The sequence below is a fragment of the Symphodus melops genome (genome assembly GCF_947650265.1).
Source record: "Symphodus melops genome assembly, chromosome: 7".
Classification (NCBI taxonomy): domain Eukaryota; kingdom Metazoa; phylum Chordata; class Actinopteri; order Labriformes; family Labridae; genus Symphodus; species Symphodus melops.
Genome location: NC_136697.1, coordinates 15,063,062 through 15,089,042, shown reverse-complemented (window position 1 = coordinate 15,089,042; position 25,981 = coordinate 15,063,062). Strand labels below are relative to the sequence as shown.

The 25,981-nt window shown below is 42.5% G+C and overlaps 2 protein-coding genes and 1 long non-coding RNA gene across 3 annotated transcripts; 2 read left to right on the top strand and 1 right to left on the bottom strand.

The window, feature by feature from the left end:
* The first annotated feature begins 2,033 nt into the window (after positions 1-2,033).
* On the top strand, positions 2,034-2,764 carry LOC306827125. The gene is made up of 3 exons (XR_013779584.1): positions 2,034-2,115; positions 2,208-2,465; positions 2,627-2,764. It is a non-coding gene; the product is annotated as an uncharacterized lncRNA (long non-coding RNA).
* Positions 2,765-4,872: 2,108 nt separating this feature from the next.
* Positions 4,873-21,014, top strand: fndc7rs1 (fibronectin type III domain containing 7, related sequence 1). Its single transcript, XM_079347968.1, has 31 exons — positions 4,873-4,924; positions 5,149-5,409; positions 6,524-6,781; positions 6,903-7,169; positions 7,646-7,909; positions 8,004-8,267; positions 8,404-8,661; positions 8,784-9,044; positions 9,421-9,678; positions 9,777-10,037; positions 10,345-10,602; positions 10,857-11,120; positions 11,202-11,465; positions 11,550-11,819; positions 12,384-12,644; positions 12,735-12,995; positions 13,233-13,496; positions 13,633-13,890; positions 14,013-14,273; positions 14,649-14,906; positions 15,005-15,265; positions 15,573-15,830; positions 16,085-16,348; positions 16,430-16,693; positions 16,778-17,047; positions 17,612-17,872; positions 17,963-18,223; positions 18,352-18,642; positions 19,162-19,398; positions 19,481-19,534; positions 19,654-21,014. Exons 2-31 carry the CDS (start codon positions 5,181-5,183, stop codon positions 19,935-19,937), a joined length of 7,644 nt encoding a protein of 2,547 aa, XP_079204094.1. The 5' UTR covers positions 4,873-4,924; positions 5,149-5,180; the 3' UTR covers positions 19,938-21,014.
* On the bottom strand, positions 20,462-25,877 carry prpf38b (pre-mRNA processing factor 38B). Its single transcript, XM_079347969.1, has 6 exons — positions 25,412-25,877; positions 24,729-24,797; positions 24,313-24,464; positions 23,802-23,862; positions 22,367-22,605; positions 20,462-21,808 (listed from the first exon to the last, which is right to left on the bottom strand). Exons 1-6 carry the CDS (start codon positions 25,619-25,621, stop codon positions 21,154-21,156), a joined length of 1,386 nt encoding a protein of 461 aa, XP_079204095.1. The 5' UTR covers positions 25,622-25,877; the 3' UTR covers positions 20,462-21,153.
* Positions 25,878-25,981: the final 104 nt, after the last annotated feature.

Genomic DNA, 25,981 nt, shown 5'->3' with positions numbered 1-25,981 from the left:
ACCTGTAACAGCACAGGAAGCATCAGAACAACCCTGATGACAGGTAGAAGGAGAGAATCAGACAGAAACAGATTTTCTTCTTTAGGACTTTATGTACCTTAACTGATACTGACCCTTCTCATTTTTATTTGCCCCTCTCAGCTCCTTGCTCTCCCACAGTAAAAAACAGTTCCCTGATCTGTGGCACCAATTCTTCCTTTCTGTCTTGGATGCCAATGGCTGACGCCATTGGTTACACTGTTAATGCGACAGATACAAATGGGTACACAGTTAATTGCAGCTCAACTATTGGTAACTGCACACTAACAGATCTACAGTGCAGTGAAACGTACACAATCGCAATCACTGCACAAGGAAGCCAGTGTGACAGTGCACCTGGCCCAAGTATCAACATAACAACAGGTATGTTTTTGCATGGTTGAGAAAGTGTCTAAAGTAAAGTTGTGTTTTCCAGTAAAGTGTAAACAAACCTTTATATGCTGTTTCAACTGCTCTTTCAGCCCCCTGCGCTCCAACTATTGTATCTAAGCAGTATAACTGTGACACAAAGAAAGCAATGTTCAGCTGGACTAACCCTGGTGGACACCACGGGTTCAAGGCTCAAGTAGCAGGAGAAGAGTTTCAGATCCTCTACCACACGATGAATACCAGCTGTGAGTTCCAAAGTCTTCCTTGTGGCTTGGATTTGAATTTAACGGTCCAGGCTGAGGGTGCACTGTGCATTAGCAACCCGAGCATCAGTGAATCACTCAAAACAGGTAATACTCACACCAATGAACTAGTTGTAAATACATGCTTTTGTATTTATTTAGCATAAAAATGTGTAAGCAAGATTTAGTTTATTTCCTTTTTTTTTTAGTCTAATTCTCAGCCAGGCTAGCTGTTTCCCTCAGCTTCACATCTTTGTGCTAAGTTATGCTAGCTGGTTGCTGGCTCCATTTGTCTACTTTAAAAAGTTGTATCAATATTATCTACTAATGTTTCATGACAAAAATCAATGCATATTCCCCACATCATGTTAAACTGCCATACCTTATGAAAAATCTATTTGTAAATTGTAGGATGATTACTTTCTTTTGTTTCCTTTTTTTCTGTCTGCAGTCCCGTGTGCTCCAGAGAACGTTAGTGCCACTTTGGTCTGTTTCAATCACTCAGCTCTTGTGTCGTGGGTAGGAAGCCCAAGTGCTATAGGATACAATGTGACAGCAACAGGCCAGGATGGACACACACATCACTGCCAAACTAACACAACCAGCTGTAGTCTTTCTGATATCCACTGTAGTGAAACCTACAGTATCACAGTCACACCTTACTCGAAGACATGTGCAGGAAACCCAAGTGCTGCTTACATCTTTAAAGCAGGTGCAGGAAATATTTAGCATCATTTACTTGAGGAGGAAAAATATCCTTCAGTTTCATTTAAAGTGACAAAGTGAAACCTTTTTTTTTCTCTACAGGTCTTTGTGCTCCCAGTAACGTCACTGTGTCTCCATCATGTGGTGACAGCACCGTGTCTTGGTCACATGTACTAGGAGCCGACATGATTATAGCAACAGCAACAGCAGATGATGGGCACACACACACCTGCAGATCAAACTATTCAAACTCATGCAATTTCACCGACCTCCACTGCGGGGAAAGATATAATGTCACTGTTGTCACTGTGGACAGAGGTTGTTGGAGTGAGCCCAGTTTCGCTGTGGAGCTGAGAACCGGTGAGAAAAAACTGTAGTCGTAAGATTTATGTTCTTTGGTCGCATTTAATTGCAAGAATTTAAAAAAATATCATTGATGTAGTAATTGTGATGTGAGACTTTTACCTTTACCTTTTCTCAATTCCCCTAGCTCTGTGTCCACCCACTAATTTAACGGGCCAAGTCAGTTGTGACACCAACACACTGGCTCTCATGTGGGAACAGAGTACAGTGTCAGGGGTCTCCTACACTTTAAAAATGGAGATGATAGAAGGACCACTGCCTCCTACAGTGCACTCTACCTCTAATACCTCATATATGTTGACAAACCTGCTGTGTGGACAAAGATATGCTTTCCATCTCGCAGCACAGGAGGGAGACTGTCGAAGTAGCTACAGTCCACCCACCGAAATAAGCACAGGTAGGATGCTTTTTATTAACAAACATTGCACGTTTTATTTGCTTTAAAGCAGTATATAAAATCATCCCAATCTACTGTTTCTCCTCATTCAGCCCCTTGTCAACCAACCAACTTCTCCTCCCGTGTGGAATGTGGGACAAACCAAGGGAATTTCTCTTGGGATGAGACTACAGGAGCAAGTTTCTACACTGTTGAAGTTAAAGGAGCTCATGGCCATGTAGCCTCCTGCTCCTCCAATGACACCTCCTGCACTGTAAAACTTGACTGTGGTCGGTCCTACTCAGCATCACTGGTGGCCTCCACAGATAGTTGCAACAGCACCAAACATTCTGACATTAGTTTTGAATCTGGTAAGTTGTATATAGAAAGGGTTCAAATCTATACGAGCTGATGCACATTTTTTATTTGAACACCAATATATTTCTTAGTTTAAGTACTTAAATGTGTAGCTTGTCATTTGTTAAGCTAGAATATCAACATCTACTCTTATCTGTTAAATTCTCTCTCACAGCTCCCTGTCTCCCAAAGGATGTCTTCGCTGACTTAGAGTGTAACACCAATGTGATGAATGTGAGTTGGACATATACCCCAGGCTCTGACAATTACACTGCCTGGGCCATCAGCACTGATGGACACAGAACCTCCTGCAACTCAACATTCAACTATTGCTCCATTCATGGTCTCGAGTGTGGAAAGCTCTATGAGGTGGCGGTCACCTCTTCCTCCATCCATTGTGAAATTATTACAGGCTCTGACTACAAGGTTCAGTCTGGTGAGTGCAGATCTTTCATGTGCATTCTAAATCATTGTAAAGTTGTGTCTCCTGTATAATAATGTGGTTGCTTCTTTTCTCCAGCTCCATGTAAACCTGAGAACACCTCAGTCTACCAGAACTGTAGCAGCAATGTTGTGTCAGTAAAATGGAAACAGAGCGGCACAACACAGAACTACACCGTTAAAGCCACATCTGATTCAGGTGTAAACTCCACCTGTGACTCCACTCAGAGCCACTGCTCCTTTCTGGACCTGAGCTGTGGTCAACGATACACCTTCACAGTGATGTCACACACCAATGTATGCATGAGTGAGATGAGCACGCCCATAGAGGAGCTCACTGGTAAAAATAAATAAATATATTTGCCTTTATTTTTCAGAAAATTTGCTAAGAGGATTCATACCGCTATTATGTTTGCTAGCATAGTGAGCTTAGATCACTATCAGAACAAAAACATTAAACATGGGGTCGGTCATAAGCAACCCACAAGACATTAGGAAGTGATTGCACTTACAATCCATGTTTATTTAACTTGTGAGCTTTATTGGAACCTGCCTAACAGTTTCCCCATGGCCACACCTTGTAGCCTGCCAAGTTAAGCAAACTGTATTTTGGTTGTATCTAACACTTGGTCTAAAGACTTTAGTGATGCCAATCTGCTCATTTAGCTCTTAAAAGAGGACAATGAGCATCATCCAAAATGTCTACCAATTAATCTGTGTAGTTTTTTCTATTAAGTATTGTATTGCCTTTAGAGAGGCCATGCTAGCAATGTCTAATCAGTTTCCCAAAATATTCATGACAATCTTTTTTTTTTTTTGTGGTACGTGTATATCCACTGCTTTCTTTAACTCTTTTAATCTCCTTTACTAGCTCCATGTCCTCCCTCCAATGTGTCGACCTCACTGAACTGTACCTCACACAAAGCAATGGTGAGCTGGAATAGTGCAGCTGCAGCCTCGGCCTACATTGTCCAGGCAACCTCTGAAGATGGACATAACGACTCCTGCAGTGAGATGGGCACATTCTGTTACCTCAACAACCTGCTTTGTGGACATGAGTTCTCTGTTGTTGTGGAGGCAATGAACACTGGCTGTCCCGGTCCTGCTAGTTCCCCCGCCAGGCTAACTACAGGTGCGTATGACTAAAACCTTTTAGTCTTAATACTCTTTAATTCAAATCTGAGGGTGTCATATCAAACCAATCAGTAAAGAGACAACTGCAAAAATCTGTTTCACAGGAAATACAGCACAGAAAGTTATGACAGTACCTCACATTTTAGTCATATTGTAAAGAAATTGATCAAAAAAGATAAATATATTGATAATGTTTGTGTTGATTGCAATTGATGAAGACACAATCTTGAGGGTATTTTGCTTAAAAACAGAAATTAAAATGAAGTATTTTTCTCTCCATCCAGAGCCCTGTGCTCCCATGAATCTCTCTGTCGACTACAATGTGACCTCAGCCCAGGTGATGTGGGAAGCAGCAAAAGGTGCCATCTCTTATTCTGTCCAGGCTGTAACTCCCCAAGGCCCAACAGTGACCTGTAACTCTACCAACACCAGCTGTCCCCTGAATGGCCTGCAGTGTAGTCAGCTTTACAATGTGACTGTGATGGCAAGAAACCAAGTCTGTGACAGTGTTATTTCTGAAACACGTCATCTCATGACAGGTTAGTGACCTAAGTGAGAAAAAAGGGGGAATTAAAACCACTTTTGTGTACCTTTTTTTCCCTTTTTAAAGGTCTGTTTTCCTTTTGTTTAGAGCCCTGTCCACCCACCAATGTTCAAGCCAATATGGAGTGTGAACAACTTTCTGCAACTGTTTCCTGGCAGAAGAGTGACCTGGCTGTAGGTTATGTTGCTTCCTTTGAGAACTATAACGGCCACTACTCCTCCTGTGTCGCTTCATACACAGAATACCAATGTGTTGTCTCAGGACTGATGTGTGGGACCTTGTACAGTGTCTGGGTCAAGGCACTCGGAGGGCAGTACAACAGTTCGGACAGCACAGTGGTCTCTTTTACATCAGGTAAAACACACAATGGATAATCATCATTATTTTGGTTTACACAAATTACATAAATCAACATCAATATCATGATTTGTTGTGACTGTAACATGAGCAAGTGTATTCATAATGAATCTTTTAATTTAATTTAATTTTTAAAACAATGTATACTGTATAGAGCTTTTTACTCAGCATGGAGACACATCCAGGTCAACATGTGAAAGTTGTTCCATTTAACCCTGTAGGACCTTGCCAGACAAGCAGCATTAAAGCTATTATGGATTGTGAGGCCCACTCTGCTACCATATCCTGGCAGCCTAGTGTTGGAACTGAGTCCTATGTGACTGAACTGACAGCATCATCAGGCCACAGCACCAGCTGCAATACCAACTACACCCACTGTGAGCTGAGCTCACTGAAATGTGGAGAGGAGTACAATGTCTCTGTAAAGGCTCTGGGAGACACTTGCAACAACACTGCTCATATGGCGGGATACCTCACAACAGGTACATTATGTTCAACTGTGTGTCCTCTGTTGCATGTTGGTAATTTTCTTTACAGAAGCAGAGCAACTCACCATAATCACACAGCGGCTATTTTCTTTTCAGTTGGAAGCTCACATCCCAAATCAAAATGATGTAGTTCTGTGCAAAACTGTGTAGACAGGGATGTAGTCTTAGAGACATCACCTTTTGGTTTCTAAAGCACACTTTTCAATGGGTTAAACATGTTTATTTTTACAAGTCGAAATGGGCTTTTTAGAATAGGTATGAACAACTTACAAAAACACTTTTATACTTGGTTTTTACTAATGCTATGATTTGACCATTTCCAGTCCAGCAACTGAAAACACAATAAGTGGAAAGCAAGAGTGGCACTGAGACATATTACAACTTTAAAAAGTTGTCAACCAACCCAGGCTACCCAAACAAAAGCTAATGTTAGCATTCAGCTACTTTCCAATATAACTATTACCTTAAAAGCAGTCTAAAGCCAATGTTACAAGTTGTGATAGTGATGCAAGGCATAAATACATGGCTAACCACAGTTCTTATCAAGGAAGTTAAATATATATATTTCATTGTCAGCATTTGACTTAACTTTAGCGTTAAGTCACTACTAAGTTAAAGTTATTAGCTTATAGCTAGGAATAGGTAACTTTTTTTCTGATAGTAAATGATAAAATTTAAGCAATAAATTCATACAGTTTCTCACACTTAAGAAAAAGTAGTTTTTAGTGTTCAGCCAATTCCAAGCGAAAGGTAGTAGCTACTAGCCAGGAAATAGATGAATGCTTGCAATTTTTGTCACCCAATCTTAGTCAATGGTTTAAAATATGTAGTTATTGCCAATTGTCTAATTTTGATTATCACACTGTTTTTCAAACTGATTCAATTGGAAGGGATTTGCAGTTCCCTTTATAAATGTGACTTACAAGCTGAAACAAAAAAGCTTATCTATAACAATTTAAGCTGCCATTACTGGACATGATGTCAGAGGAAATGGCTGCGATGCAATGTGAATTTGGTCAATTTTACAACTAAAGTCATGCCAAAAGTAAAGACATTTTTCACATATACTTGTAAAATGATACTGAATACATCTACTGTCTCCATCCAGAGCCCTGCACTCCCATGAATCTCTCTGTCCACTACAACGTGAGCTCAGCCCAGGTGATGTGGGTGGCAGCAAGAGGTGCCAGGTCTTACTCTGTCCAGGCTGTGACTGACCAAGGCTTGACAGTCACCTGTAACTCCACCAACACTAGCTGCTTCCTGAATGGTCTGCAGTGTAGTCAGATCTTCAATGTGACTGTGTCGCCACAAAACCTGGCCTGCAACAACACACAGACGTCTCAACAGTACCGCCTCATTACAGGTTCGCCACAGGACAAGAAAGAAATGTGTAAATTATCCCACTACAACTGGGAATTTGCTTTCTACTTTGTGTGTATGACAATATCTCTTTTAAAATGTTTTTTTTTTCTTTCTTCACTCAGAACCCTGCCCACCCACCAATGTTCAAGCCAACATGGTGTGTGAACAACTTTCTGCGACTGTTTCCTGGCAACAAAGTGACCTGGCTGTGGGTTATGTTGCCTACTTTAACAATCAAAATGGTCACTTTGCTTCCTGTGTAGGCTCAGAAACAGAAACTGTCTGTGTTGTCCCTGCACTGGTGTGTGGAACTGTGTACAATGTCTGGGTAAAGGCATTGGGACATCAGTACAATAGCACTCATAGTGCAATGGTCTCTCTTACATCAGGTAAACACAAACTTATATGACTTACTGGTACTTCATTTTTGGTTATTTTCTCAAATCTTGACTTATTTATCCTGGTATAACAAACCTGTTTTTTCCCATTAAAATCTGTTTAATTGATCTCATTGTCTTGAGATAACAAAGCTTGTTTTCTCATGGTAACAAGTCAATTTTCTTGAGCTCTAGAAACACAATGATATGTTTCTCTCTGATAGAGAAGACCATGACATGTCTTGTTGCTATGGCCTGCAGCAATGAGATGAAATAGGAGTTGTTGTTTTGTGTGTGTGTGTGTGTGTGTGTGTGTGTGTGTGTGTGTGTGTGTGCTTTTGAAACTCTGGGGATACGAGAGAAATAGAAGAGATCTTGAGAGCAGGATAACATATAAAATAAAATGCATGCATGTCTATATAGGGCTTCTGTAAATATTTGCTTAATTTGTATTTTCATGTATAAATGTGCTCCTGCTCTTTCCTCAGCTCCATGTCTGCCCAGAGAGGTGGAGGGAGAGGTCGACTGTAGCTATGATGGAGCTGCTGTTGTGTCCTGGAACTCAACATACGGAACAGCTAACTTTTCGGTGACCGCAGTGATCAGCGGAAGTCTTCAGACTCTGTGTGCAACTCAGCAGAACACTTGCAACGTGACAGGTTTAAGCTGTGGGGAAACCTACAACCTCAGCCTCACGGCCAGCAACACACAGTGCAGCCTCACAGCGCCCATGCACTCCAATATCACCACTCGTAAGTTGAATGTTTACAGCACACCAAATGAGTTTCAACTGTCTCAGTTTGAATTATTTATAATTTAACTTTCTTGCGTTCACGTGTCTCTTAGGTCCTTGTCCTCCTCAGCATGTAGCTGTAAATCTCCAGTGTGGCTCCCGCAGAGTAGCCCTGTCCTGGGAGGAGAGATCAGATGTTGAACTCTACGTGGCGAGTGCCATCAAGGCATCAGGAGGAGAGGTCCAGCAGTGTAACTCTACAAACTCTAGCTGTCAGTTCTCCAGTTTGGACTGTGGAGAAATGTACAACTTTACAGTGACAGCACACAATCAAGGCTGCTCGAGCAAGGCCAGCAGGGCTGTGTTCATCCAAACAGGTACTGCAGAAGCCAAATGTTTTCAAATGACATCAATCAGTACTGAAACACAAACAAAGTACCTCCAGATATTTTTGTTGAAGTTAATATCAGCACACTTTGACTGGTACTCCTGTTTTTCTTTCTTTGCTCTTAGAGCCTTGTCAGCCTGTGATCATGTCTGCTCAGGGACTCTGTCAGAGTGAGGAGGTTCAGATCTTCTGGCGCCAAGCACGTGGTGTTGTGAATTACTTAATAACAGCCACAGGAAGCCTTGGATATGTGGAAAGCTACAATACAAGCCAGAATCAACTGTCAGCTGCTTTACCATGTGGACAGGACTACAATGTCACTGTAAAAGGACAAGGCAGTGAGTGTGACAGCGTCTCCAGCAGCCCTGCATTCTTTAAATCAGGTATGATAAAGTGTCTTTGGGCAAAATACACACACACGAACACACACACACACACACACACATGATTTCCCCCTTAATTATTTTTGTTGTTGTGTTTGTTCACCTCCAACCTCTCTCTACAGCTCCATGTATTCCCCACCATGTTACAACCTATGTTGAGTGTGAGTCCAACATGGGCTCCGTGAGCTGGGGGCCAAGTGATGGCGCCGAAACATATGTCGTCATAGCAACAGGGCTTGATGGCCACACCCACAAGTGTCTTACCAACACCACATCCTGCACCTGGAACGACCTGCACTGTGGAGAGGAGTACACTGTCCTAGTGAGCGCAAAGGCCAACAATTGCACCAGTCTGCCCAGCAACAGCACAGTCATCCATATGGGTATGTTAAGTAGATTGTTCACAACTCACTGGTATGTCATTTGTAATGACGTACCAGTGAGTAATTTCTATGAAGTTAACAAAAAGCAAAATGTTTAGTTTTTACTAAGCTATAATTCATTAGTTCACAGAGGTCAATTTAACATGCAAAAATGCCTACATTTCTACAAGCATTCATACAACTCAATATGTATGACATACCAGCTGTATTACGCTGCAATATTACCAAAGTGCCGGTATTAGTTCAACCAAGAGTGAAAAACAATATGTATACATGCATGTATTTGTAGAATCATATAAATCTACTCCTGTACTAAACCCTAAATGTGGCTGTAGACCTCTGTGATAACAAATCTGTCATCTCTGTTTCTGTCCAGATCCCTGTGAGCCCCAGAATTTGTCTCCAACTGTGGATTGTGATATGAAAGTTGTTTCTCTAAGCTGGGATGCCAGTAATGGGACAAATCTGTACCTGGTGTCAGCTGAGGGCGGGAACAAAACAATCGCACTCACCACTAATGTCACCATGGCTCACTTCTCTGAGTTCTCCTGTGGACAAAACTACAGCCTCACAGTCACATCTCACAGCCAGCAGTGTCCTGGAAGCTCAAATACAGCAGCACTTGTGCAGACATGTAGGTTATACACATCTGACATGTTTACAGTACAATTAATACAGAGAAATGGAAGGCTCATCCAGGTCTAAATTCAACTTCTGTGTCTTTACTCTTAGGGCCGTGTCCACCTGAAGGAGTCTGGACTAGGCAGGACTGTCTTTCAGGCATCGTCATGGCAAGCTGGCAGGCCAGTAATGGGTCCGACTATTACACAGCCACCATGCAGACTGACACTGGCATCTCCGCAATATGCATGTCAAACACGAACGAATGCGGCGTCACCGGCCTGACCTGTGGGCAGAACTACTCTGTCTCAGTCACAGCCTCCAACCAGCAGTGTAACGTCACCTCCAGACAGAGCACAGCGCTGCAGTCAGGTGAGGTTTGACAAAGGGTCTTAGAGGCACCGGTAGTGACACGGGCAACTTCTCAGAACCATTAAAAAAAGACCAAAACATTTCCATAACGTATTTTTCTATTGTACATCATCCTTTTCTTCTGCTGTGTTACTAGCTGGGATTTTATTTGATAATTATGAGGGATCAATTTACCATACATAAATTATCATTTCTATTCAAATCTATCATGTTGAGAAACATTGATTGTTTTCATTAATATTTTTAACTCCTCTTGCTCTCCCTAAATCTCGACTAACTTTTCTTCTTGTCTGGCTGCTCTCTACAGTGCCATGTGTCCCTACTAACCTGTCAGTGCTGATGGACTGTGACAACAACACTGCTGTCATGTCCTGGTCTGCCAGTGATGGTGCCGTAAAGTACTCACTGACAGCCATCGGCAGTCATGGCAACGTCAGCTGTCGGAGCTCTGACCTCAACTGTAGCCTTGGCAACCTCAGATGTGGCAGCCGTTACACAGCTCAGGTGGTAGCTCTGGACGACAACTGCTCAAGTATCCCCAGTCAAGCTGTGATGTTCAACTCAGGTGATAGAAATACACACACTTTAATACACAGTAACAGTTTTGTATTTTTGTGAAGGGAATGTCAAACATTTTTTTTCACCTGTTTACATTGTGTTATTTTCATATTGAAAAGTGCATAGAAATCTTAACATACACCTGACCAAAAGTTTAATTGTGGGACACTGATTCCAAGTGCTCCACTATTAATTTTCTTCTGGCAAAATATTTGAACTCAAATGTTGATCTGAGTCATCAAAGTATCTCTTTGTTCCTAGCTCCGTGTCCGCCAGAGAATGTGAGTGCCGAGGTGAGCTGTTGGTCGAATGACATGAATGTTTCTTGGGATGCCATGAGAGAAGCGGATCACTATTTGGTGTCAGTTATTCCTGACAGTGGAGGAAGCCGTGAGTCGTGTAACACAACAGACACTGCATGCTCCATCAGTAACGTGACCTGTGGGAATACATTCAGTGTACAAGTCAGCTCCATCAGAGGCTCCTGTCGCAGCCAGCTCAGTCCCACTCACAACATCATGTCAGGTATGAATCCACTTAAAAACATCCGTATGTGTTGATATTTATCCATCCAGTTCTAGTTTAACATAATTGTTTACTTTCTAGCTCCCTGCCAGCCTCAGAGCATTAGAGGCACCCTCGACTGTGTGACTAATTCTGCCTGGATATCCTGGGACGCTGCTCCAGGGGCGGACAGCTACTCTGTGTCTGCTGAAGGTGGAGAGGGCTATACAGCAAACTGCACCACCTCCTCCAACACTACCTGTGAGGTGGAAGACCTGTCATGTGGCGTTCTTTACAACTTCAGTGTTATTGCTCAAAACAGCAAGTGTGGCAGCCAGCCCAGTGCCATCATCGACTTACAGACAGGTGACAGATTTATTTCATTTATTTTCCTATTCTATGTGATTGCGTGCTGCATTGTAGGTAAATGACATCCATCTCTTCCACCAGCCCCCTGCTCCCTTGCTGGTATCACAGCAGTCCCTCAGTGCCACAATTCCTCCATCCTGGTCATATGGGATCTGATGGAGGGCAGCAGTGGAAACACTTTGTATACTGCCACAGCAGAAGCCAGGGACCATACGTACTTACACTGCAACAACACAGGCAGCAGCTGCTACCTCCATGGAGCAAGATGTGACCTCCAGTACACCATCATTGTGTCTGCTTCATCAGACCTGTGCAGCAGCATGAGGAGTCCACCGTACAGAGTCAGCATGGGTATATACATTGTCTTTGTTTGTTAGTTTCTGACATGGAATACCTTACATGTGTTCAAATGCTAGCTCAAAGAGTCATAAATGGTGAGGTTAGAGGTTGCCATGTCTGATTGGATTGAACAGTTTGAACAATATTTTTCATCTTAAGAAGGTAATGAAGAAGCTAGAACACACCTGATGGTACAGTTTTAAACTGCATTTGTGTTCTGTGAGAGTGTGGTCAGATTTGATTACCGGTGACCAGAGGACCTACTTCCTGTCATCAGACTGTGATTTAAATGATGTTTTTGATTAGTTTAGAGTCATGAGATTAAACTTTCCCAACAGAGACACACCCATTATAATTGTTGTAACCAGTTCATTTTTTTAGAGGAATCATCCAACGGACATGAAGAAGTTCAAGTCTTTAAAATGAAGCCATATCTGATTAGGGGTGTTTTTAAAAGGCTTTTTGTACTTTAACTGTCCAAAAGAGAGGGACTCTCCCCAAACACATCTTCAGTTTTTCAGGATGAAATACTTGCTGAAATATCTGTTGTAAAAAATCGTGCTGCTCTCTTTACAGAGCCATGTCCGCCCAGGAACCTGGTGGTTAATGCCTCCTGTGAGGACCAAAATGCTCTGGTATCCTGGAGCCCCTCTGCTGTCGCAGAAACTTACCGTGTGGTGGCAACAGGACTAGATGGACATGTGCATTCTTGCAACAGCACCGACAATAACTGCAGCTTGTCAGGCCTGCACTGTGACCAGCAGTATACAGTATCTGTGACGGCCAGCCATGAGAACTGCACCAGCAAGGCCAGTGAAAACAGCACACTCACCACAGGTAATTGTCTTAATACAGAGAAAAACATGGAGAGTACCACAGCTTATGATCCAACATGATTTCATAATAGACCACTTTCTGTCTGTCAAGGTCCCTGCCAGCCTGATGGTCTCTCTGTCAAGTTCAACTGTAACAATCAGTCTGCTTTGTTGTCATGGCGACCCAGAGACAATGCTGCATACTACTATGGATGTGCCCAGGCTGAAAATGGAGACATGCTTTACTGTCAAAGCTGGACTCCAACCTGTACTATCCAGGATCTCCTTTGTGGAACAGTTTACAATTTCTCTGTTCAGGCTTCAGACGGGACGTGCAACAGCTCCTTCACTGACCCGGTGCAGAGCGGAGCAGGTACAGAGCACATTGTGTTGCATCTTGTATAAAATGTCTCCACTTGAATTGGATTACTTTCCTAAGGCTGGATATATTTCCCATGTTTGTATGAACACAGAAATCACTATCCTCTCTCTCTTTGTTAGCTCCCTGTCCTCCTGACACTGTTGAGGTGCAGATGATGCTGGATTGCAGTTACTTGTCTCAGTTTGAATTATTTATAATTTAACTTTCTTGCGTTCACGTGTCTCTTAGGTCCTTGTCCTCCTCAGCATGTAGCTGTAAATCTCCAGTGTGGCTCCCGCAGAGTAGTCCTGTCCTGGGAGGAGAGATCAGATGTTGAACTCTACGTGGCGAGTGCCATCAAGGCATCAGGAGGAGAGGTCCAGCAGTGTAACTCTACAAACTCTAGCTGTCAGTTCTCCAGTTTGGACTGTGGAGAAATGTACAACTTTACAGTGACAGCACACAATCAAGGCTGCTCGAGCAAGGCCAGCAGGGCTGTGTTCATCCAAACAGGTACTGCAGAAGCCAAATGTTTTCAAATGACATCAATCAGTACTGAAACACAAACAAAGTACCTCCAGATATTTTTGTTGAAGTTAATATCAGCACACTTTGACTGGTACTCCTGTTTTTCTTTCTTTGCTCTTAGAGCCTTGTCAGCCTGTGATCATGTCTGCTCAGGGACTCTGTCAGAGTGAGGAGGTTCAGATCTTCTGGCGCCAAGCACGTGGTGTTGTGAATTACTTAATAACAGCCACAGGAAGCCTTGGATATGTGGAAAGCTACAATACAAGCCAGAATCAACTGTCAGCTGCTTTACCATGTGGACAGGACTACAATGTCACTGTAAAAGGACAAGGCAGTGAGTGTGACAGCGTCTCCAGCAGCCCTGCATTCTTTAAATCAGGTATGATAAAGTGTCTTTGGGCAAAATACACACACACGAACACACACACACACACACACACATGATTTCCCCCTTAATTATTTTTGTTGTTGTGTTTGTTCACCTCCAACCTCTCTCTACAGCTCCATGTATTCCCCACCATGTTACAACCTATGTTCAGTGTGAGTCCAACATGGGCTCTGTGAGCTGGGGGCCAAGTGATGGCGCCGAAACATATGTCGTCATAGCAACAGGGCTTGATGGCCACACCCACAAGTGTCTTACTAACACCACATCCTGCACCTGGAACGACCTGCACTGTGGAGAGGAGTACACTGTCCTAGTGAGCGCAAAGGCCAACAATTGCACCAGTCTGCCCAGCAACAGCACAGTCATCCATATGGGTATGTTAAGTAGATTGTTCACAACTCACTGGTATGTCATTTGTAATGACATACCAGTGAGTAATTTCTATGAAGTTAACAAAAAGCAAAATGTTTAGTTTTTACTAAGCTATAATTCATTAGTTCACAGAGGTCAATTTAACATGCAAAAATGCCTACATTTCTACAAGCATTCATACAACTCAAGATGTATGACATACCAGCTGTATTATGCTGCAATATTACCAAAGTGCCGGTATTAGTTCAACCAAGAGTGAAAACAATATGTATACATGCATGTATTTGTAGAATCATATAAATCTACTCCTGTACTAAACCCTAAATGTGGCTGTAGACCTCTGTGATAACAAATCTGTCATCTCTGTTTCTGTCCAGATCCCTGTGAGCCCCAGAATTTGTCTCCAACTGTGGATTGTGATATGAAAGTTGTTTCTCTAAGCTGGGATGCCAGTAATGGGACAAATCTGTACCTGGTGTCAGCTGAGGGCGGGAACAAAACAATCGCACTCACCACTAATGTCACCATGGCTCACTTCTCTGAGTTCTCCTGTGGACAAAACTACAGCCTCACAGTCACATCTCACAGCCAGCAGTGTCCTGGAAGCTCAAATACAGCAGCACTTGTGCAGACATGTAGGTTATACACATCTGACATGTTTACAGTACAATTAATACAGAGAAATGGAAGGCTCATCCAGGTCTAAATTCAACTTCTGTGTCTTTACTCTTAGGGCCGTGTCCACCTGAAGGAGTCTGGACTAGGCAGGACTGTCTTTCAGGCATCGTCATGGCAAGCTGGCAGGCCAGTAATGGGTCCGACTATTACACAGCCACCATGCAGACTGACACTGGCATCTCCGCAATATGCATGTCAAACACGAACGAATGCGGCGTCACCGGCCTGACCTGTGGGCAGAACTACTCTGTCTCAGTCACAGCCTCCAACCAGCAGTGTAACGTCACCTCCAGACAGAGCACAGCGCTGCAGTCAGGTGAGGTTTGACAAAGGGTCTTAGAGGCACCGGTAGTGACACGGGCAACTTCTCAGAACCATTAAAAAAAGACCAAAACATTTCCATAACGTATTTTTCTATTGTACATCATCCTTTTCTTCTGCTGTGTTACTAGCTGGGATTTTATTTGATAATTATGAGGGATCAATTTACCATACATAAATTATCATTTCTATTCAAATCTATCATGTTGAGAAACATTGATTGTTTTCATTAATATTTTTAACTCCTCTTGCTCTCCCTAAATCTCGACTAACTTTTCTTCTTGTCTGGCTGCTCTCTACAGTGCCATGTGTCCCTACTAACCTGTCAGTGCTGATGGACTGTGACAACAACACTGCTGTCATGTCCTGGTCTGCCAGTGATGGTGCCGTAAAGTACTCACTGACAGCCATCGGCAGTCATGGCAACGTCAGCTGTCGGAGCTCTGACCTCAACTGTAGCCTTGGCAACCTCAGATGTGGCAGCCGTTACACAGCTCAGGTGGTAGCTCTGGACGACAACTGCTCAAGTATCCCCAGTCAAGCTGTGATGTTCAACTCAGGTGATAGAAATACACACACTTTAATACACAGTAACAGTTTTGTATTTTTGTGAAGGGAATGTCAAACATTTTTTTTCACCTGTTTACATTGTGTTATTTTCATATTGAAAAGTGCATAGAAATCTTAACATACACCTGACCAAAAGTTTAATTGTGGGACACTGATTCCAAGTGCTCCACTATTAATTTTCTTCTGGCAAAATATTTGAACTCAAATGTTGATCTGAGTCATCAAAGTATCTCTTTGTTCCTAGCTCCGTGTCCGCCAGAGAATGTGAGTGCCGAGGTGAGCTGTTGGTCGAATGACATGAATGTTTCTTGGGATGCCATGAGAGAAGCGGATCACTATTTGGTGTCAGTTATTCCTGACAGTGGAGGAAGCCGTGAGTCGTGTAACACAACAGACACTGCATGCTCCATCAGTAACGTGACCTGTGGGAATACATTCAGTGTACAAGTCAGCTCCATCAGAGGCTCCTGTCGCAGCCAGCTCAGTCCCACTCACAACATCATGTCAGGTATGAATCCACTTAAAAACATCCGTATGTGTTGATATTTATCCATCCAGTTCTAGTTTAACATAATTGTTTACTTTCTAGCTCCCTGCCAGCCTCAGAGCATTAGAGGCACCCTCGACTGTGTGACTAATTCTGCCTGGATATCCTGGGACGCTGCTCCAGGGGCGGACAGCTACTCTGTGTCTGCTGAAGGTGGAGAGGGCTATACAGCAAACTGCACCACCTCCTCCAACACTACCTGTGAGGTGGAAGACCTGTCATGTGGCGTTCTTTACAACTTCAGTGTTATTGCTCAAAACAGCAAGTGTGGCAGCCAGCCCAGTGCCATCATCGACTTACAGACAGGTGACAGATTTATTTCATTTATTTTCCTATTCTATGTGATTGCGTGCTGCAGTGTAGGTAAATGACATCCATCTCTTCCACCAGCCCCCTGCTCCCTTGCTGGTATCACAGCAGTCCCTCAGTGCCACAATTCCTCCATCCTGGTCATATGGGATCTGATGGAGGGCAGCGGTGGAAACACTTTGTATACTGCCACAGCAGAAGCCAGGGACCATACGTACTTACACTGCAACAACACAGGCAGCAGCTGCTACCTCCATGGAGCAAGATGTGACCTCCAGTACACCATCATTGTGTCTGCTTCATCAGACCTGTGCAGCAGCATGAGGAGTCCACCGTACAGAGTCAGCATGGGTATATACATTGTCTTTGTTTGTTAGTTTCTGACATGGAATACCTTACATGTGTTCAAATGCTAGCTCAAAGAGTCATAAATGGTGAGGTTAGAGGTTGCCATGTCTGATTGGATTGAACAGTTTGAACAATATTTTTCATCTTAAGAAGGTAATGAAGAAGCTAGAACACACCTGATGGTAAAGTTTTAAACTGCATTTGTGTTCTGTGAGAGTGTGGTCAGATTTGATTACCGGTGACCAGAGGACCTACTTCCTGTCATCAGACTGTGATTTAAATGATGTTTTTGATTAGTTTAGAGTCATGAGATTACAACTTTCCCAACAGAGACACCCATTATAATTGTTGTAACCAGTTCATTTTTTTTAGAGGAATCATCCAACGGACATGAAGAAGTTCAAGTCTTTAAAATGAAGCCATATCTGATTAGGGGTGTTTTTAAAAGGCTTTTTGTACTTTAACTGTCCAAAAGAGAGGGACTCTCCCCAAACACATCTTCAGTTTTTCAGGATGAAATACTTGCTGAAATATCTGTTGTAAAAAATCGTGCTGCTCTCTTTACAGAGCCATGTCCGCCCAGGAACCTGGTGGTTAATGCCTCCTGTGAGGACCAAAATGCTCTGGTATCCTGGAGCCCCTCTGCTGTCGCAGAAACTTACCGTGTGGTGGCAACAGGACTAGATGGACATGTGCATTCTTGCAACAGCACCGACAATAACTGCAGCTTGTCAGGCCTGCACTGTGACCAGCAGTATACAGTATCTGTGACGGCCAGCCATGAGAACTGCACCAGCAAGGCCAGTGAAAACAGCACACTCACCACAGGTAATTGTCTTAATACAGAGAAAAACATGGAGAGTACCACAGCTTATGATCCAACATGATTTCATAATAGACCACTTTCTGTCTGTCAAGGTCCCTGCCAGCCTGATGGTCTCTCTGTCAAGTTCAACTGTAACAATCAGTCTGCTTTGTTGTCATGGCGACCCAGAGACAATGCTGCATACTACTATGGATGTGCCCAGGCTGAAAATGGAGACATGCTTTACTGTCAAAGCTGGACTCCAACCTGTACTATCCAGGATCTCCTTTGTGGAACAGTTTACAATTTCTCTGTTCAGGCTTCAGACGGGACGTGCAACAGCTCCTTCACTGACCCGGTGCAGAGCGGAGCAGGTACAGAGCACATTGTGTTGTATCTTGTATAAAATGTCTCCACTTGAATTGGATTACTTTCATAAGGCTGGATATATTTCCCATGTTTGTATGAACACAGAAATCACTATCCTCTCTCTCTTTGTTAGCTCCCTGTCCTCCTGACACTGTTGAGGTGCAGATGATGCCGATGACGCTAGATGCCCAAGTGATGCGCTTCAGTTGGACACAGGCCGTTTGCAACAACACAGAGTACCTTCTGAAGTTAATGGGAAGTTTGCTGGGAGACAGCCAGGCTCAGTTCGAGCTCTACTCCTATTGGACGAGTGTGACGTACTTTGAGATACCCCTCCCCTGTGGGTCTTTGTACACTGCTACTTTGGAGAGCAGGAATGCTGCTGGTATCAGCGACCCCTCTGTGCCAGTCAATGGAACAACAGGTAGACAACAATCAGCACTTCAGCTACGAGTAAAATGTTTTATTCTGCTCTTGTGTTTCTGGATCTTTGGATCTCTTTGTATTTGGTCTCCTGTTATGGTGGTTTATTTATGTTTTTGTGTTTGCTGTTTTGTGTTTGTAGTTTTTCATTGCTTTTTTGTGATCCCTCCATATATCTGTTCTTTTTTTTAGTCTAGTTTTTGTCAGTATCTCTCTATGTAGTTGTTTTGTCTCATAAGTTTTTGTTTCAAGTGTTTTTTAGATATTGTGAGTTATGTACTCTCGAATAATCCTGCCTTAAAACAACTCTGACTGTGATGATAGTTTATGGGCTGTTTATGTCGGTAAGGAGTGAACTGATGATGCAAAGATATATGGTGAATGACAGTTTCAATTCAAGGACAGTGAACTTCAGATGGGTGCATAAAATGCCTTTCCAAAGCAGGTGGCAGTATCTTAATGAAAACTAAAGGTTACAGGAAAAAGTGAACTATTGAACTTATCATTTCTGTTCTCTCAGCTCCATGTCCTCCATCAGGATTGGTGTACAGTGGTAACAGCACCTTTGCCACCGTTTCGTGGAATGCGTCTGTGTTTGCCACTAAATACACAGTGTATGACACCAGTGTAACACCAAATATCCAGCGATGCAGCACTGCAGGGCTGTCCTGTTCACTGACCAACAGTTCTCACAATAACCTGGTGATCACAGCAAGCAACGCTGCAGGAGAAAGTGAAGCACAAAGTTTCATGACTGGTAAGAACTAATGTGTATGTGGGCTGTAGAGAAAACACATTTTAAAATGAAGGCTTTGTTTGACTTAAGTTTTCGTCTTTAGCTTTGACACGAGGACGCAGAAGGAGAGATGTCATGGAAGAAATGTCAGATAATGGTAAGTTGTTTTAAAAATGAAAACAGATGTTACTTATGTTTTACCACGTGGTTGAATTTCTGTTTGTGCTTAAATTAACACGTTTAAAGTCATAATTGTGGGATGTTTTTCCTCAACAGGAGGCCTATCGGCTCCCCAGCTGGAGGTCAATCAAGTGACATCGACAGAATATTTCATCCAGTGGCCTAAAGTAGAGGACGCTTCCTATTACAGGTTACTCATCAGGAAGCAAGGCAGCTTCAGCGAAACTCAGGAGCTGATTGTAAACGGCGAGAGAATAATTGTCGATGATCTGAGTCCAAACTCTGCTTACTGTTTCACGCTGTCGGCCCAGAACTCAGCAGCAAGTGGACCGGAGTCTAAACCTGTATGCGTGCACACAGGACAGGGGCTCGTACAATAAGGAAACCAGTCTGCACACGCCTCCCTTTAAAATGTGATCAAAGTGGCAGAGTAAAACGTCTCCCCTGGTTATTCTGATTCACAGTAACTTATCCGATAGAACATTAGTATCCTCATGGGATACTTTCATTTTCTGCTCTGTTCGAGAGCTGCATTACAAATGAAGACGAGGACACGATGTTGATGGAAGCTTTACTTGTAAAATGCAAATCTTAATGGAAGTACTTGTTTATTTTGGGTTCAGGTTTTACGGTTTGTTGGTCTTTAATTTTTAAATATTGTTTTGCACGTTTTATACTAAAGTGACCTTAAACTTTATATCAGGAAGCCGTTTCCATGTCAATAGTATGTACTGTCATTTCTGAATGTGTATTTAATATTGAAGATTATTTTCAGACTAAATTTTATTAAAACTATCAAAATAAATGTTTGCATCCCGCCTCTGATTCCACTTAATGACTCATTCTATTCACTCATGTTTGTTGGCTATTTTTGAACTCTTGTCAGAAAAAAGGGGGAAATCTATTTTGTTTGTAAAAGTGTTTTTATTAGAAAACAAAATGCAACAGAGCAATAACCCAAACACAGCACAAGCAGGGCTGTGTGTATGGTATAAAAAAAAAAACCCTTTGCAGACTGCCCTTTTAGAGGATTAAAACATTCTCATGTTGTCTACACACGACGGACAGAATTACTTTATGCCAAGTAGACAATATCAGTCCATGTGTGTCATAACTTTGCTCTTTTTTCAACATTCAAGGCATGCTTAACCAACAAGAGATGACTAAGACGCTTAAATATGAAGAAAGTTAAGAGTGGGGTTTCTGTACCAACCAAAAATAACCGCTATTCTTCATAAATTACATTACAATTATGACAATAGTCATGTGTGGCCCAACCTGGTGACATATCATGTGTAGACAGCTTCTGAAACATTATGTACAAACCCACATCTTCGTGGGGTAAAATAACCATTGAAAATTAAAATGTGATTTTTTTTTCCACTTTCAAATTTAAAGTGACGACTAACAATGGTCTATTGGAGGACAAAAAAAAGGCAGAAAAACATAAAGCAAAATTACATTTGCCAAAGACAACAATTCAAGATGTCTGGAGAGCGGACATTTCTTCTCTGCAGCACACAGGACCGGACTAGACAACTGGGTAGAAAAGGGAGGAAAAAAACAGAGTAGGAGAATATTGCTGCTAGGTGACATTTACTCAGTGCTTTGACTCCTTCTGCGTTCACTATGTTTACTGTGGTCATTGTTGGACTCTCGCTGATGATGGCTTCTGTCTTTGCTGTGACTCCGTTTGTGAGAACGCTGTTCTCCCTCTCTCTCCCTGTCTCTGTCGTGGCTGCGCTCGTTTTTCCTGCTCTTCTCCTCTCCACTACTCTTGTGCCTCCTCTCCTTGCTTCGACTCCGGCTCGACCGTTTGGCCTTCCTCTCGTCTCGGTGTCTGTCCCTGTCGTCTTTATGCTTCTTGTCATCACTCTCTCCCCTGTTCTTTTTATCCCGGGACCTCTCCCTCTCAACCCCTCTATCTTTGTGGTGCTCCCTGTCCTTCCTCCTGCTCCGGTCCTCCCCACCGTCTCTGTCTTTGTCTCTACGTTCACTCCTTCGCTCCCGGCTGACACTTTTTTTGCGCTCTCGCCGCTCTTGGTTCCTGTCTGCACTGCGGGACCGTCGCCTCTCCCTGTCCCCTCTGTCCCTATCTCGGTCCCTGCCATCCCTCTCCTTCCTCTGGCGGTCCCGCTCCCTATCCAGCTCTCGGTCAAAACTGGGCCCATGGCGCTCTCTCTCACGGTGGTGGCTCCTGCTCCTTGATCGTTTGGGTGACCTTTTGGGGCTTGGGGTCCGTCTGGGTGTCCTGCCAAGAGAAGTAACACTTTAAGAAATAACACTTTATAGTTTAGAACATGATTGTTTGCATAATCCACAAAAACAATTTAAAAAACGTGCTCAATAAGAAGCAAAACGAGAGGAGAGGCAAAATGTCTACAGAGAGCGGTTGCTTTAAGTTGGCAGCAGTTGCTATCTCTGTACTTGTTGCATCTTTTTACAATTACAAGTGCATCCCTTTGGGACTTAAGTGTATTTTGTAGTTGTTTTCTCTCCATTTGTAGTTCAGGTTCTTTTGGGTCTGATTTTATCTGCTGGTGTTTGTTCTGTATATGAGTATATTGTTTGTGTCCTCTGAGACAATCACATATTAATGTGGGTGTTAAGGGCGAACATCTGTTATTGTTACGTTTCATTATTAAACAGCAAATGTTCACATTTGTTTTACAGGACTTTCAGACCCCAAGGTCTGCTTTGAGTAGTCCAGTTTATTCATCTAAGCTGATGGTAGATTTTGCAGTTTTTGTAACCAAAGGAGCTTCCTCTGTAAAACTGGCTTAACACTTTGAATTATTTCCGGTGTTACCTGGAGCGGCGGCGTTCTCCTTGCCTCCCGGACTCTGCGCTAGCGGCTTCTTCTTCCTCCTGCGGCTCCTTCTGGGCCACCTTGCGAGGCCTGGCCTTCATCTGCTGGTCTATATTTTTCTGAACAGGCACGGGGATACGGGGGAACAAAGTGGAGAACCACTCCAGTTTGGTCAAAAAAGAGCGCAGCATCTCCCCCACTGTCATGACACAGCCACCGCCGGCCTTCACATCGAGCTCCTAGAACGGAACAGTGGGAAAATTCCAAAGGAAAACTGAGTTTAGCACACAGAAGACACACAGATATATCAAGAGCGCTTTTTAATCAAACCAAAATGTGATGACCAAGTACTGAACCTTCACCTCTGTTCATCTAGCTTAATCACGTATATCAATCAATCAAATGTGCCTGGTTTTACACTGGTCATTTTAAAAAGAGGAAACAAAACTACGTACAAGAAAATACTGACTCATCTAAACTGGCAGGGCAACTCCTGTGGCCTGTAATTACTGTGTGGGCTTGAATACAATGATCATTTTCCTTCACATCATCTGCTGAAAACTTCTTCAAAAGAAGCTGCACGTGTTGTTCACAGAGCAGAAATGACGGGAAGGAACAGTATCTAAAAACATTGTGAAACAGTCATTGAGCCAGAGGGACAAAGGGAGAGGCTTTGGCTTTTCTTCCTTCGTCTTTCAAGAGCTCAATGAATTCTTAAGAGGGCTGTACGAGCAGAAAAATGCCCACATTATAAGCACAGACAAGAGGAGGCAAGTGATAACCAGTCGAGCTTTCAAATTTATATGGTAAAGAACAGCCACTTTGCACTCACACACGCAAACCAACAGTGCTGAGATACATTTCCAATTCACCTGCTGCACAATGGGCATCTGAAGAAAAAAACAAGGGGAATTAACCAGTTAACCGATTTCATACGATAAATTCAAATGCAACAGAACATCAAAAGAGGCCTGGTTGCACAGTCTGGGATCAAATTAGTTTCCTTAACTATTAGTAAAGTGCAAATATTTCTTTTGCAGAAGTTGAGATGAGCTTTTGGATGTGTTTAAGTGTCTTTTTCTGTGTGCACCAATGCTCAAATAGCATTTGTATCCCAAGTTCAGTTTTGTGCAACAAGTCCTGATATAAACACAGCATGCCTTAACATTATATTACTAAAGATTGACTCAGCATCATATAAGTTACTTACCCTGATAAAAAGAACACAAATCAGCAGAAGAGCAGTTAGCAAGTCATCTAGCTACGCATGTTTAAGGAACAAAACTTTGGGACAATTAAGCCAAATGAAGGCAAAGGTGAAAAATCAGCTATGAGCATCACAAGGGAGAGGGGACCGACAACTTTTAGTGCATAATGTGTGCCTGTTTTAAATAGAGGAGCAAGAAACACTAAATTATTACCCGAGGTGACATACCTCCTCATCATCCAGGAAACCATCGTACCAGTCTACCAAATCTGCCGGGGGCTGAGTGTACCTGAAGCAGAACACAGAAAATAATGTGCTTTTTTGTCCGAAATATAACGAGATGTATTCCTGTTTATGTGAAAAATCACACACTTTTTTAAATTAAATGTTTAGTTCATATAGCTAATCACTAATAAAACATTTGATTACATCAGCACAGTAGAAAATACAACCGAAAGAGTTCCACTGAACTTCCCTAAAGAGGGTTACAGGGGATGCAGTTTGTTCTCCACTTGCTGAAATTGACAGCATAGTTTTTTTAATATTATTTTTACTATTCAAAGAGATTTTGCCAAAAGATGTGAACTTTTACATATTTTTTCTGACAAAGACGTACACAACCGCTTATTATCCAGTGCCCATATACATAATACAGAATAAACAAGTTTAATAGTTTCATTTAATAATAATTTTCTTCATGCATAAAACTACAGTGATAAACTCACACATAGAACCGTACCTTATGTACATGAAGCCGAGAGCTCTGATATACGGAGAGTCTGTGTGAGTGATCAGACCCATCAGTTGTTTGCGGGTCAGCTTGAGTGTAAACAGTTTGTATAGAAGACAGAAAGCAGTCGACACAATACCACCAGTTCCAACTCCACGAACCTAAGACAGAAGAAGAAACCTTTAAAATGAAGCAAATCATTGCACATTATTCACAGTTTAACTATTAGTAACACCTGCCCTTACCACAACAACACTCAACTAATGTAAAAGAAGTGTATCAACAGTGAACCATGTGCATTTGTCCAACTTGTACCTCATAAACTATTTAAACAGGATGAAAGACAGTATCATCCACAAAGTTAAAGGTAATATAAACGGGAGGGAATAGATGGGGAGTATAAAAAGCACGTACTTCCCACTTACCCCTCCGCACATTCCAGTCTGGCCTGCAGTCTTTCTGCTTCCTTTCTCCCAAGGCTCAACGTGAGTCACCTGTAACCACACAAACAACATCAACTTTACATGCACGGACATCTATCTGTCATTTTATGACACATGTCCTCTTCAACGATAGACTGCTAATCCTATTGTATGTAATGGCGTCAGAGGCTTTAAGAGGAATAGACTAAACCGCCATACAGTCTGGACTTTGAATTTGTAGAAATATCTTCACTAATAACCATAATAATGCTTTATTAACCGGTTTATTTGAACTTCCTTTGTTAGCATTTAAACCACGAGATTAACGACTTCCTCCAACAACCCTCTTGTTTTTTTTGGAGGGTTATTACGTAAAGTCAGTCTATGTTTATAACAGCAGCCTACAGACGACACCATGTTTGACTGAGCTTAGCCGCTAACGTGTGATATCTAACTTACAAGTTATACGAGTTGTGGCTTCCTTGTGAGTAAATAAAACGATAACTGTTTGAGTGTTACTTACTTAATTAAATAAGCACATCTAAAGTACAGTTATATTGACTTAACGCTGCCAAGCGCCCATTGTTCCCGTTATTTTACTACTTAAGCACATCGGCAACATAATAACAATGCTAGCTTGACATCGGTAATAAGGCTAGCATGCGGTTTAGCATGTGCTAACGTACCTTGAAGTAGATTTCGTCGACAACTTCGTGGTAGGTCTTCAGTTCATACAGCTGAACTTTGAAATACGGTGACGACAGTACATTTGTAAGTATCATTGGGTTGAGGTTCATAGTCTTTTCGTTACCCCACAGGGGCAATACATTTCCATGTTTTCCAGATGCAGATTTGCTAACGGCCTGTGTTGTTGGCTGGTTTCCGACGTTAGCCATGTTAGCTGATGCCCACGCCGCTGAACTTAAATTATACTTAGCCTATTTCTAATTACAGCTCCATCAATACACGGCGGTGAAGTGTCGGTCGTTATCAGTATCGTCCGTTAAATTGATGCAAAGTTGTTGGTTAAATTTTGTCCAAACAACTTCCCGCCGTCGTTTTAGCTGAAATGCGGGTGAGAGGTGGAAACGGAACTGTAACGTTCGTGGTGCAGTGTGAACGGCCTGAGGTCAAGTTACCATGGATACATCCAACCCGAAGAGCTTTCCGTTTCAAAAATAAAAGCATGATGCACACACATTACTATGCTATTGTATATTATACTGTATATTATATTAAATAGAATTATCATAATA